The following is a 15,821-nucleotide window of genomic DNA, read 5'->3' as shown; positions in this document are numbered from 1 at the left end:
AGCAAGAAATAATCAAATTCAGAGCAGAAATTGACCAAGTAGAAACAAAAAGAACCATTCAAAGAATCAACAAAACTAAGAGCTGGTTCTTTGAGAAAATATACAAGATTGATAAACTCTTAGCCAAACTAACTAGAGGGCAAAGAGAGAGTATCCAAATTAACAAAATCAAAAATGAAAGTGGAGACATAACAACTGAAACTGAGGAAATTCAAGAAATCATCAGATCCTACTACAAAAGCCTATACTCAACAAAACTGGAAAATCTGGAGGAAATGGATGAATTCCTAGACAGATACTAGATACTAAAGTTAAACCAGGACCAGGTAAACTAAATAATCCCATAACACCTAAAGAAATAAAAGCAGTCATCAAAAGCCTCCCAACCAAAAGAAGTCCAGGACCAGATGGGTTCAGTGAATTCTATCAGACATTTATTGACAACCTAATACCAATACTTTCCAAACAGAATAGAAGATCCAGAAATGAATCCTCACACATATAGTCACTTGATTTTTGACAAGGGAGCTATAAACATTCAATGGAAAAAGGACAGACTCTTCAATAAATGGTGTTAGTTCACTGGCACTCAGCATGCAGAAGAATGAAAATAGACCCTTTCTTAATTTCCTTTCACAAAGCTCAAGTGCAAGTAGATCAAAGATCTCCACATTAAACCAGGTACACTAAAACTATTAGAAGAGAAAGTAGGGAAAACCTTAGAACACATAGGCACAGGGGAAATTTTCCTGAACAGAACACCAATGAGTTGTGCTCTAAGGTCAAATATTGAGAAATGGGACGTAAGAGACTGCAAAGTTTCTGTAAGGCTAAGGACACTGTCAAACAAAACCAAAATGGCAGCCAACAGATTGGGAAAAGATCTTAACCAACCCCACAATTGATAGAGGTCTAATATCCAATGTATACAAAGAAGTTAGACCCCAGAGAATCAAACAATCCTATTTAAAAATGGGGTACAGAGCTAAACAAAAAATTCTTGATTGAGGAATATTGAATGGCTGAGAAGCATCTAAGGAAGTGCTTCACATCCCTAGTCATCAGGGAAATGCAAATCAAAACAACCCTGAAATTCCACCTCATACCAGTCAGAATGGCTAAAATCAAAAACTCAAATGACAGCAGTTGCTGGCAAAGGTGCAGAGAAAGTGGAACACTTCACTGTTGGTGGGGTTGTAAACCGGTACAACCACTCTGGAAATCAGTCTGGCGGTTTCTCAGAAAATTGGACATAGTCCTACTTGAGGACCCTGTTATTCCACTTCTGGGCATATACCCTAGAGATGCTACAACATTCAATAAGGGCACATGCACCACAATGTTCATAGCAACCCTATTTATAATAGCCAGAAGCTGGAAAGAACCCAGATGTCCTTCAGTAAATGAATGGATACAAAAATTGTGGTATATTTACACAATGGAGTACTACTCAGCTATTAGAAACAATGGCTTTATGAAATTCTTAAGAAAATGGATGCTTCTAGAGAAAATCATCCTGAGTGAGGTTACCCAGTCACAAAAGAACAGACATACAGTCACTGATGATTGGATACTAACCCCAGAAAGCTCTGAACACCTCAGAAACAACTCACAGGCCATATGAAGCTCAAGAAAAACAAAGGACAAAAAAAGAAAGAAAGCCTTAGTCCTTTTTAGGGAAAAAAATGTACAGAACCCTCTCAGAGTGTGGTACACCTGGACCTTAAATCACTAATAATCCAAGAGTTAAGAATATAGCCTTGTGGTAATTTTTAGAATTCAAAGATCATTGTGCTTAATCTATAGTCACCAAGAAAACTATTTCCATGTTACATTCTGTCCTACATTTACTTTATGCTTATGGTAACTATTGGGATTTCAACGCATGCTATCAAACCTCTAAAAGAATTAAGTACTGACAAGAAAATATTCATATAGTGTTATGCCAAAATGCCTTTTAAAATCTGTATATGTATCCCTCTTTTTTTAAAAATAAAGTTGTAAGAGAGAAAACAAAAGACAACTGAAGGTCTACATTATCTAAAGTGCTAGAATATTTAAAAAATATTTAAAACATAAAAAACATATTTAAAAAAAAACACTAAACTGATATAGCAAGAAGTGTGTGCTACTCACAATAAATGTGTCTTCTACTTTGGCAATTCCTTTTCCAAATATGGTTCCAAGCTGATCACCAACCCCAGCCAGGAGAAAGCCAAAGAGGGGAATTCCCAACAAGGCATATATGATACAGAATATTTTTCCACCTTCAGTTCGTGGAGAGATGTTTCCAAATCCTAAAAAACAAAAATAGGAGAGTTCAGTTGTTTACACCATTTGAAGTACCCCCATTCCAAGTTTGACTAGAAACCACCAGCTATTACGAGTCATGGATTGTTTATTTCCACTGGGGAAGATACCATTTATATTATAACAGTAAAAGTCAAAGCTACTGGAAGCAATTATTCCAATAAAATACTACACACAGCTAATGTTTGGTGAAACTTCGATCTATGATGAGCAATGAGGTGTTAAAGCACAGAACGGAGTCAATACTTTCATTAGTCTATTTCTGTCTCCCAGGCGATGATAATTGCTATTGACTTACAATGCTTTCATTACATCTTATAATATGCTCAGAAAGATACATTAAGAATATTCAAACACACAGAAATTCTCTAAAGAGGGAGGATGCATTACAATTCATGTCTTTTTATCCTATTATTTTAAAAAATAGATAAATGCCAAAATGTGACATTCTGAAGAGTTTTAAAGTTCAAAGACACGGACTTGTCATTGGCCTCATAATTGCTGAGGTATCGTTTACACCTGTTTGGGGTGAATCACCCGCAGTCTCTGATGCACAGAAAACAAGTGTATGATCCTTTCTCTCTTCTCCACAGCAACCTGGAGCTTTGTTTCCAAGCATCTCGTACTCAGAAGTGTGAATAGGTGGCACACTGAGATTCGGTCTTCCACTGTTGCTTTCCAGATGTTTTATGGTGACAGTCAAAGATCATGGCTCCTATTTTTGTGATCTATAATATTCCATAGAGGCACTCATGAGAACCCGTACAGATGCCTCTCCCGTCTTTGTGTCAGAAGAAGCTGTGGGCACAAGCAGATCCCACAGCAGGTAGTGAGAACTGAGAAGCATCAAGGCAGCTTCGGCCTGGTATCTGCCTTGATGAACAAGGACGCAGCTCTCAAAGTCACGGAAACTAAGAGCTCGGTAAAGTTTGCTAGTACACGACAGCCATCGAGGGACCTTACAAAGGTCACTTTCTCAGCCGTTAAAAGGGTTCGTTGTTGCTGTAGACTTCCTTAAGGTCTAAGAATTAAGTAAAATATTGCTTGGAGGTGCTGGAGAAAGTCCATTATACTGCGCTGCTTGCTGTACCTTAGTGACGCAAAAACGACTGTTTCCTACTTGCTGTTACTAGTCATAGTTCTGTGGAAGCAAAGATCAGAAAGTCAAGGTATTTTCGTCTATCGGCATGTAAAAGAATAACCATGCAAATGGTAGTACCATTGCACATGGGTGCCATTCTTCCCAAAGGTCATGAGACAAACAGCTTGCATAGCATAAGGCAACTTGTAATGGTTGGAAGGGCAGGGGTGCTTATATTGACCTGAAGGAGACTGATGAACAGGAAGTGTGAGAGGGAAGTCCAGCTGTGATCACAACACAGAAAAGGGATTGGACCTACTTGGGTGCTTCGAGGAAAAGATCGAGTAGCACACAGAGTCACACAAAGAAAGGTACAAGTAGCCAAAGAGGAGCAGCTGGTAACAAAGGTGGGGCTAAGCAGATCACGTGCTGTGGGGTTCAGCCAATCGTGTGCTGAGTTGAGGCTAAGCCAATCACGTGCTGGATTAAGCATTTTGGACCCGTGATCTTCTGTACACGAGTCCTTCTGATTCACCAGGCAAACCCGTAGCTGATGTGAGGACCGGGCTTCCCTTTAATAAAGCTCATTTGGAAACAGCACTGAGAATCTCAATTTGCCAACTTCTGCAGTGAGCACCAAGGCCGCAGCATAAAGCAAGCTAGCCTGTGATGTCATTCCAGGGAGCCTTGAGGGCACAGCACTGGTTGTGCATGAGGGAGAGGGGGGTCTCCGGGGTGTAGAAAATGTTCTTGGTATACATGGACTTCTGAGACTGAGAGAAGCCACATAAAAATGACCCCAAAGTGCTGACCAGAAACTGTGTAGCAGTTACTTAGGTTTCAGAAAGAAGGGCATTCATGACAAGTTGAAGAACCAAAGGTAGAGAATATCAAGAGAAATGTTGGGGTGGTGGGAAGGGGGAGGTGCCATCTTTGAGAACCTGAATTTTATATATATATATATATATATATATATATATATATGGGCTGTGTGTGCTTCTAGGAGATAAAGGAAGGAAAAGCGAACACAGGACATATTACAAAAACTCCTTGCCATGTTAAGAGGTTTGGGCTGAAGGAACTGTTACTGTAAGGTTTTCAACATCTATAGCGACAGGATCCATTTTGGTACGGTCAATGGCATTATGGTTTCAAAAACAAGGATATTCACAGGGAAGGAAAAGGAAAATGTTAGGCTTAGGTTCTGGCAAGTATAACTGATGATCGTGAGGGCCAACGAGTGGCTAGTGTGGGAACCCACAGGTAGGACCGAGGAAGGCAAGTGCTATATCCCGTGAGTGCCCACCAACGATTCCCGTGCTGATGGCGTGGCTGTCAGCATGGTATTATTCGGGATTGGTAGAAACTCCCCCAAAGGTGGGAGGAATCCCATAAGAGGGAAATCAAGGCAGGCAGGGCTTGAAACATCTGGTAACATCATAGCCACAAGCAAGGAAAGGGGCATGGACACTTTCTGCCTCTCAGCTCCCTTCTCCGGTTTAACAGTCCCAGATCCCAGACAGGATGATCCTATAGTAGGGCATGGGCCTTCCTACCTCAATCTCATCAGACTCGCCTAGAGGCACATCTCTAGGATAATGCTGGATTCTGTCACAATGGAGCTGAGTGGGAGGTATTTACATCCTTGGGAGTTTGCCATTGGAAGACACTGGGCTACACAGTCCCTTCCTTCTTGTCTCCTGGGTGGTCTGCCCTGTTCTCTTCCCACTGGTTTCCTTCACTCACACCATGGGCCCAAAGGAGCAAATCTACCCAATCCTGGATGGTGGCCTTCACAACCATAGCCACAACAAAATAGGTCTCTGTAAAGTCAGTTTTCTCAGGTGTCTTGTTACACTAACAGGAAGCTGACAGTAAAGATGGTGCCATCCTTTGGACCAGGTTGATTTTTTTTTCTCTAGCGTAATGAGCAAAGGAGACCTTACTGCATGGAACATTCATAAGCCTCCAACTCAGGAGATACATACAGAACCCCGAAAAGGTATAGATCATGGGGTAGATAAAATAATCTGGAAAAAAAATATGTACAGACTTCAAAGAAGAGAAGTCAAAGGGCAGAGGCTTGGATTTTCGTAAAACATTCTTCAGTTCCAAGTTGCCCAGTACTTCCTCAAAAGTATCTTCAAGGCATGTAGAAAAGTATCTTCTCCGACTGTCACCCCTGGAAGTCCCATGACATCAGCTTATTCCATCAATGTTGAGTCTGACTTGGTTAAGTAGACTCATGGACAAGGCTTCCCCACAGACAGACAGATAGGTGCATAGATAGATACATACACAGATACATAGATACATAGAGATAGATAGATAGATGATAATATAAATAAAAAGGCACAATTAGTGTATTTTTATGAAGAATATCCTTATATATTAATGTAGTCATAATGTGCTTTGGGTATTTATAGTAATTACTGGTGATGTGTAATGCTGTTGGTTTATTTGTTTTTACCTCCCCGAAACCCCCCAGCACAATTTGTGTTTTCATTTGTTCCTGTATTGAAACTAGTAGGTGCAAACTTGAGAGGCAGAATATGCATGTAACCTTCAAGTCTCTCTGGTTGGAAAAAAAATAGAGGATTTTTGATATGAGGTCTCTAAGTGATGGAGAATTCTCACGGGCTGATCGTGCAGTGAGTCTCTGGACCTGTTTGCTCTGCCTATCCAACACTAGGATCAAAGCCATGTGCCACCAATGGCTGTTTTGTGTGGTTTCTGTGGACTGAACGGATGTCCTGGTATTTGTAAGGCAAACACATTACATAACTCTGCTGTCTCTTCACAGAGTAGTTTCCCTTCAACCCTCTGCTTTATTTATTTATGTGTATGAGTGTCTCCCTGCATCTATGTGCACCCTGTACATGCTTTGTGTGCACAGAGGTCAGAAGAGGGCATCAGAGCTCCTGGAACTAGAGTTACAGATGGTTGTAAGCCACTGTGTGGGTGCTGAGAACTGAACTCAGGTCCTCTGCAAGAGCAACAAGTGCTTTGAACTGTTGACACCCCTCTCTAGCCCCGAGTCTTCATTTTCTTATTTGAGCAATATCTACAGTGCTTTTACATTGTTCACAGCAGGAAATGTTGACAACTTAACCCTGGGAGCAAATAGCTGGCAATCCTTATTCTAAAACAAAATTTGATTGCAGCCATCTTTGCAGTTCATACAATATACTATGACTGCAGCTCCCAGATCTTCCCCCTCCCACCACTCCAACTCCTTCCCACCTGACTTCAGGCCTTCTTTCCCCATCTCTCCCTTTAGAACGTAATAAGCAGGCAAACAAAACAAAATTATTTTTTAAAAGAAAATACAGAGAAACACACACACACACACACACACACAGAGAGAGAGAGAGAGAGAGAGAGAGAGAGAGAGAGAGAGAGAGAGAGAGAGAGACCATAAAAACACATACCCAATGGCTCCACGTTATAAATCTTCCTGCACCTGAGCACAGAGACTCACTCTATTATTGAAGGAATTGCCCCTCACAGTGACCAATCTGGTGCAAAATCTATAAAAAATCCATGTGAAGCAGTTTCCTGACACACAGAGCCACCCTGGAGGCCCTCAAGAATTCCCGTGGGTGGCAGTGTCCGGTGCATTTATAGGGGATATATCTCAAGAGTCTGCCCTCCGCATACTTTCCAATAGCTATGGACCTAAGTGGTGATTTACATGCTTCATATGAAGGTTCTCCATCAGCTAAAGAAGGGCAGGTGAGACTTTGAAAATACTGACATCTGCAACTGTTTGGGTTTCTGAATCCACCACATTGATCAGTAACACCTCACAGTAGACCACCTCTGGTAAGGTCTACTCTGAGTGAGTAGATAAGATGAAATCACCATATAAGCCATACTCAGTTTTGCTAGAACACCCCAAATAAGGAGTTCATACTTGGTGTCCCATGAGGAAATTAAGGCTTTCAATATGGCCTAGACTGATATGGAACACAGCGGATCCAGCTTCCAAATAAGCAGGGATCAAGGCTGCAGATGGGTGGGGCAGATGGGTGGGGCTCTTGACGGTGATGGCAAAGGACCTGGAGAGGGTGAAGAGCAGGATATCTGTGGTACAAAGAGCCAGCTTGGGACAAGAACTGTGAGGTTATTTTATATTTTCCAAGTCTGCCAGGTTCACCTTAATAGCTTCAACCATCTCTGGTGGGAATACTTTCATCATAGAAGTTTGCAAACACTGTGAATTACATCTTTATTTTTTCCCTTTTCTGGCAGGCACTATTTATATTTGTCAACACAAAACAATCTGGAATCACCCGAAGAGTCTTAATGGGGGGTACCTTTTATTTAAAGAGCAGGTTGGCATATGGGTATTTCTGTAGGGAATTGTCTTCATTCAGTTAAATGGGGTGGGAAAACCTAACCCACCGAAGGTAGCACCATTCCCTAGATCCTGGATGGTATGAGTGTAGAGAGTTTGAGCTGAGCAGTAGGCATGCAGACAGTCATGTTTCTCTGCTCTTTTCTCTATTGATCCATTAGGACTGTTTCAAGTCTCCCCGGGGATGAACTATAACCTGAAATTATGAGAAACAATAAATGTTTTTCTCCCCCAAATTGCTTCTGTGAGGGTATTATAAGACCACAACATAACTGAAGCCAGGATGCCATCTCAGCACTGAAAATGTCACAGTAAAATGCAAGGGGCATGTGGATCACCTGATGCACAGTGGTATGTGGACCACTTGATGCACAATGGCATATGGACCACCTGATGCACCATGGGCATGTGGACCACCTGATGCACCATGGGCATGTGGACCACCTGATGCACCATGGGCATGTGGACCACCTGATGCACAGTGGTATGTGGACCACCTGATACTCAGTGGCCATGTGGACCACCTGATGCACAGTGGCCATGGGGGCCACCTGATACTCAGTGGCCATGTGGACCACCTGATGCACTGTGGGCATGTGGACCACCTGATGCACAATGGCATGTGGACCACCTGATGCACAGTGGGCATGTGTACCACCTGATGCACCATGGGCATGTGGACCACCTGATGCACCATGGGCATGTGGACCACCTGATGCACAGTGGGCATGTGGACCACCTGATGCACAGTGGCATGTGGCCCACCTGATGCACAGTAGCCATGTGGACCACCTGATGCTCAGTGGGCATGTGGACCACCTGATGCACAGTGGCCATGGGGGCCACCTGATACTCAGTGGCCATGTGGACCACCTGATGCACTGTGGGCATGTGGACCACCTGATGCACAATGGCATGTGGACCACCTGATGCACAGTGGGCATGTGTACCACCTGATGCACCATGGGCATGTGGACCACCTGATGCACCATGGGCATGTGGACCACCTGATGCACAGTGGCTATGTGGACCACCTGATGCACAATGGCATGTGGATCACCTGATGCACAGTAGCCATGTGGACCACCTGATGCAAAGTGGGCATGTGGACCACCTGATGCACGGTAGGTATGTGGACCACCTGATGCTCAGTGGCATGTGGACCACCTGATGCTCAGTGGCATGTGGACCACCTGATGCACAGTGGGACAGAAGCCAAGCTACCTGTCAGCCACCTTGGAGAATATTCCAACTCTTCTCCATCCTACAGCCTGGAGCAAGGCCTTCCTAGAAGGTAAGTCTACCCTTCCTGGACTGTCTAGTATCAGAGCCATGTATGCTACTCCTGTTGAGCAGTCTCAAAGGCTTGGGCCATTTTTCTCATCACAAATTATTTGTACTAAAAGTAAATAGCCTCCCTATTCCAGCACCGCAGAGTCGTGATTATAACTGTTTGCAGCAACAATCACATCTTTCACCTGACTTCCTCATTCGATAAAAGTACAAACTCAACCATCACAAAGAAGGGGATGGAAGAAAAGAAGGAGAAAGGAATGAATGAGGAAGAACAAGGGAACAGATGCAGCTCAAACCTTTACCATTGGCCCAACCAGGACATAACTGAAAATCGGTTGATGAGTCAACACATAGACATAAAATAGAGGCCTAAGATATCCAGTTGTCTACGTCAGGGTTTCCATTCCTGCACAAAACATCATGACCAAGAAGCAAGTTGGGGAGGAAAGGGTTTATTCAGCTTACACTTCCACATTGCTGTTCATCACTAATGGAAGTCAGGACTGGAACTCAGGCAGGTCAGGAAGCAGGAGCTGATGCAGAGGCCATGGAGGGATGTTACTTACTGACTTGTTTTGCCTGGCTTGCTCAGCCTGCTTTCTTATAGAACCCAAGACTACCAGCCCAGGCATGGCACCACCCACAATAAGCTGGGCCCTCCCCCCTTGATCACTAGTTGAGAAAATGCCTTACAGCTGGATCTCATGGAGGCATTTCCTCAAGGGAGGCTCCTTTCTCTGTGATAACTCCACCTGTGTCAAGTTGACACAAAACTAGCCAGTGCACCACAGTGTTAACTGCCAACTTGACAGAATCTGAGATCACCTTAGAGAAGAGCCTTTGGGCATGCCTTTAGGGGGTTATTTTATGTTGACTGGTGTGAGAAGTGCTGTGGTAATTGTGGGTGGAGGCATTTCTCAGGCAGGGGATCCTGGACTGCATTAAATGGGGTAAAGGACCTGAATGACAGCCTGTGCACATTCGTCCCTTTGCTTTCTGACTATGGATGTGATGTAACCAGCTGTTCAAGCCTGGACTTGGCCACCATGATGATGTGATATATTATACCTTAAACTTTGAACCAGGATAAACCTTTCTTCCTTAAGTTGCTTTTGGCAGGTATTTTATTATAGCAACAAGAAAGAAACTAAAACATGGTATTAGCAGCACAAAGGAGAGAATAAAAGGGAAGAAGGAGAAGGAGAAGGAGAAGAAGAAGAAGAAGAAGAAGAAGAAGAAGAAGAAGAAGAAGAAGAAGAAGAAGAAGAAGAAGAAGAAGAAGAAGAAGAAGAAGAAGAAGAAGAAAGCAGGTGTCCCTATGCTTTGAGAAAGGAGAAATAGAATATAGTGTCAGAAGTGGGGGGAAAGGAGAATGAAATAGAAAGGATTAAATGGGATGGGGTGGGAGGGTCAGGAAGAGGAGACTCTTCAGAGGTGTATAAAAGCTTTTTGGAATAGTCACATTGAAACCTACTATTACAGAAGTTTTCTAAAATATAAACCTATATAAAGAATCTTAAATGAAGCTACCCTATAATGGGGTGGAGAGAAGACAGTACCCCAACTATTTAGGTTTATGTAAAGGCAATATATGATTGGACAGTGCAGAGGTAGGTGGGGAAAGAGCCTGGAGGAGCAGAAGAGAGAAAGGCGGTGGGGACATTAACAGAGGAAAAGATGGAGGATGTGTATGTTTCTCTCGGCACATCTCTAGCTTGATAAGGTTATTGTTATTATTTCTAAGGATTTCTATGGGTCTACTTTTTTCATATAGATGGGCAGTTTATATCTTTGTCCATTGGCTGTAAACTTATTGTGTAGAGGGTTTGTGGGTTGAAACATATAAACCTGTTTGATAAGTTACCTTGCTGTGGAATCACGTTTGTGCCAGGTAGAGAAGAAGAGTGATTGAAAACAACATGCTGTGGTGGTCATATCACCCAGGACAGAAGCAGCAGGGGTGGTAGAGTGAACCATGCCTGAGTTAATAGAGGCAACATAGAGCGCCAAGATAGAAATCCCTGCAGTGCCAGATGGCCCCGCGTGGGAGCCAGCAATGCATAGGATAAAAGATGAAGCCACTTTTTAAAATTTACCACAACACAACTATATACTGCACACTACCAAATAAAAAAGCCAGTACCCAGAATTAGTTATCTCTTCTTGAGTTGTTAGCCAATGGGGTTCCATAGACCCTGTCCCCCAAATGTTACAAGCTACTGCCAGTGCTACTGATGACCTCCCAAACTTGACTGGTAAGCCCTATTGCTGAACACATCACATACTTGAATCATAGAGCAGGGTGATATAAAACTGGTTTTCAACCGGAAGCTTCCTTCCTAGTGGCTAGCTTTTATAGAGCTGGAAGATGCCATGCTCTCCTGGAGAAAAGAATCAATCATCAACCTTACCCAAGCACGAGCTGCACAAGCCTCTGTAATGAGCTGCCTGGTAAGACATACCCATTCGTGCAATAGTGCCATAAATAGGGAGTGACCAATTCTTTTTTATTGGACTTAAGGTCAGCTCCAGGGATTAAGACCCACACTCCAAACTGTCAATGAGGCCAAGAATCTGTGGCTAGAAGGTTATGGACTGTACTGAAGAGCCTACTGCTATTGTTCTGTTAGATGGACAGAGCATGAGATACTGCCAATCCTATAAATCATCCCTATAGATCATCCCTATAGACCATTCCTATAGACCATCCTTATAGATCGTCTCTATAGATCACTCCACTCTCATCAGAGAAAACTTTTTTTTTCAAAAGGAGCTAAGTTTTATTAAGGGAAAACTTTCTTGTTTACTTCTCACCATTCTGTTCTGGCTTCTAACAATATCATAGTCACCAGGATCAATGACAGACAGTGCGCACACTCTGTAGTATTTTACACACACTATGCCCAATTCAACATCATTGCCACCATAGTGTTGGACACCAGTGTTAGCCAACATGGCAGAGTGTTCTATTTCAGATTTCCTCAAAGCTGGGCAGTTGTTGGCGAGAATAACCAACTTTGCTTTGCCTTGTCTGATCATCTTCAGAGTCTGTTTGTACCCCAGCGTGTACTTTCCACTTTTCATAACAAAGCTGGAGCCTAGAGTTGATCAACCCCTGGGACCTTTTGGTCTTCTTTGAGGCCACCATCTTCTTGCCTTATATGCAGGACAGTCCCCAAGCAAGATCAGCCACCAAGATGGCAGGGGAGCAAGAAAGGAAGGCCAGAAAAACTTCTTGCAGTAGGTGTCAATTAACACACTTTGCAAGGGCCAGCAGTGGTGGATGATGTCAGAGAGACAGTAATTTTCTAGAGACTAAAGGGCAGATGTATATATAAACTCCCAGTGATTGTGAGAGCAGGCACAAGACTTGCAAGCCAGGCAATACCCCAGCTGAGAGGGAGAGAAGTGGGCACAGAGTACCACCTCTCGCCTAGGAACTATTGGCATTAGATTGCTGTTAAAGATTAGCCCATTTCCTTTAGTACTGTGATACTCGATGTATCAACCACAGCACCAAGCAGGCCCCACAGCCAGGAGTGGTTGGCCAACCCAGCTTAGACTTGGTGGGTTTAAAAAAAATATTGACAGAGCCCTGTGGGAAAAGGACATACATGTGAGCATGTGCATATTACTGGGAGGATGGGGAGGTGGGGGTCTCTGAGGGGCATTTAAGGCAGGTACAAATATGATCAAAATATATATTGTAGAAATTCTTCAAATAAGAAAAAATTATTTAAAAAGAAAAAATATAAGCACCGTGTGCAAATGTAATAAACTCCCTGAGTAATTAATAAGCTTACTTTCTAATAAAACTTCTTTGTTTCTAAAACATTGTATAATTTAATAACACCCTTTTATGATCTATTAGAATAAAAATTAATTATCAATAGATATTGAAAAAAGACTAATGTGAGATAAATATTACTTTCAAATTAAAAGAGTGTTGTCTATAGCCTTGGTAATTAAGGCCATATGGGAAACTAATGATTGAAACCAGTGAAGAGCTGAAAAAGACGCCAGCAAGTACGTGAACACAGAATTAATAAGCCCATTTAGCAGTAATGGATTGCTCGCTAAATAATGATGTGCTGAGTGGGGAGTAAGAAATGAATGGTACTGGCACTGTGGGGGTGACCCGGTAAATAACTGCTTGCCACACCAGAATGAAGGCATGAGTTAAAATCTATAACACTCATGCTAAAGCTTAGCTAAAGTTCAGGTAGGGGCAGTGGGGACAGGAGGAACCTGGAGATTGTTGGGGCAATGGAGTAGTTTTTGAAGCATCACTACCAGGGAGAACCATGAAGGAAATAAAAGATCTATGACTAAATAAAAAAGGTAAGTGGCTGTTGGTCAAGTTTTACAAATATTAGGTATCTCTGGATCCAAGGTTAAAGTAACTGTAACGGAAGGCTAGGTCTTCAGAAAACATCTCCCGCCATCAGAACAGACACAAAAGCAGTCTCCAGCCCCAGAAATGACATGAAGGCTTAGATTCCAGATCACCACGACAATTAAAATGTTGACCTCATACCTCAGAAATTCCAAACACCTACCATGATACACTGACAACCCCCAAACCTATTACTGGTCCTGCATATTTTTGGGCTAGTATCCACTTATAAGTGAATACATACTATAGTGTTCTTTTGTGACTGTGTTACTTCACTTAGGACAATAGCTTCAAGTTCCATCCATTTGCCTAGGAATTTTATGAAGTCACTCACCTGGGGATACACCCCATATGTGCCCAATAAATGGAAGCACTATTGCTGAGGCCAACTAGTGATTACTGGCAAGATCCTGATGTGGAGGCCTCCTCAGAGGTTCTGCCAGAGCCATACTGATTCAGAGGAAGATGCTTGCAGCTAATCGTCAGACTAAACACAAGGACCCAATGAAGGAGCTAGAGAAATGGTCTGCAACCCAATGGGAAGAACAAAATTATCAACTATCCAAACCCACCACAGCGACCAGGGACTAAAACACCAACCAATGATCTCTCATGGAGAGACCCATGCCCCAAGGTACATATGTAGCCGAGGATAGCATTTTCTGACATCAATGGGAAGAGTGGCCTTTGGTCCAGCCAAGGTTTGTTTTCCCAGTGTAGAGGAAGGCCAAAGTGGTGAGGTAGGAGAGAATAATTGGGAAAGGGAGCACCTTCTTAGAGGCAGTGGGAGGGAGGATGGGATTGTAGGAAAGGGATAACATCTGAAATGTAAATGCAGAGAATTTCTAATAAAATTTCTAATAAAAATTTTTTTGGAAAAAAAAAGAGGGGGTCATGAGAGGAAGTAGGGGCTTATGAGAGGAGTTGAGGGAGGAAGAATGGAGTGGTAATTATATATATACAGCACTCACATATGAGTTCTAAAATTAAAAAATAAATAAAATCTAGAAATGAAAAATGATTGCCCTATCTTGAAAAGGTCTATCCATCTCAAAATACTTAATATTGTATTTAATATTAAAAGGTAACTTGATGAATTCCCTTAAAATCTGGAAAAATGATAACCATTTTACTACCATTATTTATTATTCAAAGGAGCAAATGTTATAAAGAAGTTGATAAGCAAATTACTTGTGGGTGGTATTAAATGTCTTACAAATAAAGGAGAATATTCAAGACTGTTAAATCAAAAAACCTAGGTAAAAAGCTGAATTATAATAAACACAAAGGAACCAACAGCATTTTAGTATTTGGACATTCTCTCACGTATAATGAATAAAGCAGAAAAAAATCATATTTAAAATGTAAAGAAACATCAAATGCCCATGAAATATATATAGAAACATTAAGGAACAGTTTGGGAGAGGGAGAGGCAGATGGAAAGCAGAACACAGTCTGAACATCAGAAATTTTCAAATGAATCATTAAAATAAGCAGAACACTCAGTTGGATGCTGAATATAAATATTCATTATTAATCCTGGGGCAAGTGGTCACTATTTCAGAGAGAGAGAGAAAACAAGCAAACAAACAAACAGAAAAACAACCTGTGAGTCCTCACAGTAGCAGGATAAACTCACAAAAATCCCATTTCCCTATTGGTCCCTACCATTTCCCTCATTTGCTTTAGATGCACACTCCCAGGGCTCATCACTTGGCTTGTGTCTAAGTGTCATCCACTACTTGGGTTTGACATCAATTTCTCTATAAAGTTATGTCACACATAGTGTCAAGACTAGACTTAGTCCACCTTCTCCCCTGTCTCGGTAGCCAGATTATTAGTTCTGTATGGACAGGGCCACATTTTAGCTATCCCTCTATACATTTCCCTAGATACCTAACCAAATACTTCCCACTGCTCACAGCTACTGGCCTGACTTCTCTGCCTCACCTCTCTGCCTCATCTCTTGTATTGGTCCTCCTTCCAGTCCTCAGCCAGGTCTGCTATGGACTTGGAGGAGGCTATCCCAAGAATCTATCTTAAAATCTACACCGCCCATGGGTTTTATTTCTCAACTAATACTTCTCCTTTAAAAGGAACCAGACTATAGCCGGCTGTGGCCATGCATATCCGTAATGACAGATTTGGGAGGTAGGGGCAGAAGGGTCATCTTCCTCACAGACACAGCAGCCTCAAGACCAGTCTGGACAAAACAAGAATAGGTCTGAAGGAAACAGAACTCTGGAGAGTTGGACTGGTTTATTTTAGCTTCTTCCCCTTGGTGCCAGGGTTTCGTCCTCAGTGACAGCACTGAGGATTGGGTCATACTTTGTCTTCCTGTTCTCTGCTGTGATCTTTATTAAAGACACACGAGCTGC

The 15,821-nt window shown here is 42.4% G+C and overlaps 1 protein-coding gene across 3 annotated transcripts in view; it reads right to left on the bottom strand.

The window, feature by feature from the left end:
- KCNK2 (potassium two pore domain channel subfamily K member 2) overlaps nucleotides 1-15,821 on the bottom strand; it is a gene marked incomplete at both ends in the record, with an annotated part of 184,018 nt that overhangs the window by 56,222 nt on the left and 111,975 nt on the right. For 2 of the 3 annotated variants that reach the window (XM_080933568.1, XM_080933567.1), the window contains one exon: nucleotides 2,137-2,297. The exons of the other annotated variant lie outside the window; for it this stretch is intronic. In XM_080933568.1, coding sequence (XP_080789694.1) covers nucleotides 2,137-2,297 — 161 coding nt within the window. The remainder of the gene's footprint in view (nucleotides 1-2,136; nucleotides 2,298-15,821) is intronic. 3 annotated transcript variants of the gene reach the window in all.

This window comes from Micromys minutus, assembly GCF_963924665.1.
Source record: "Micromys minutus genome assembly, chromosome: 1".
NCBI classification, from domain to species: Eukaryota; Metazoa; Chordata; class Mammalia; order Rodentia; family Muridae; genus Micromys; species Micromys minutus.
This window is presented reverse-complemented; position numbering and strand designations above follow the sequence as displayed.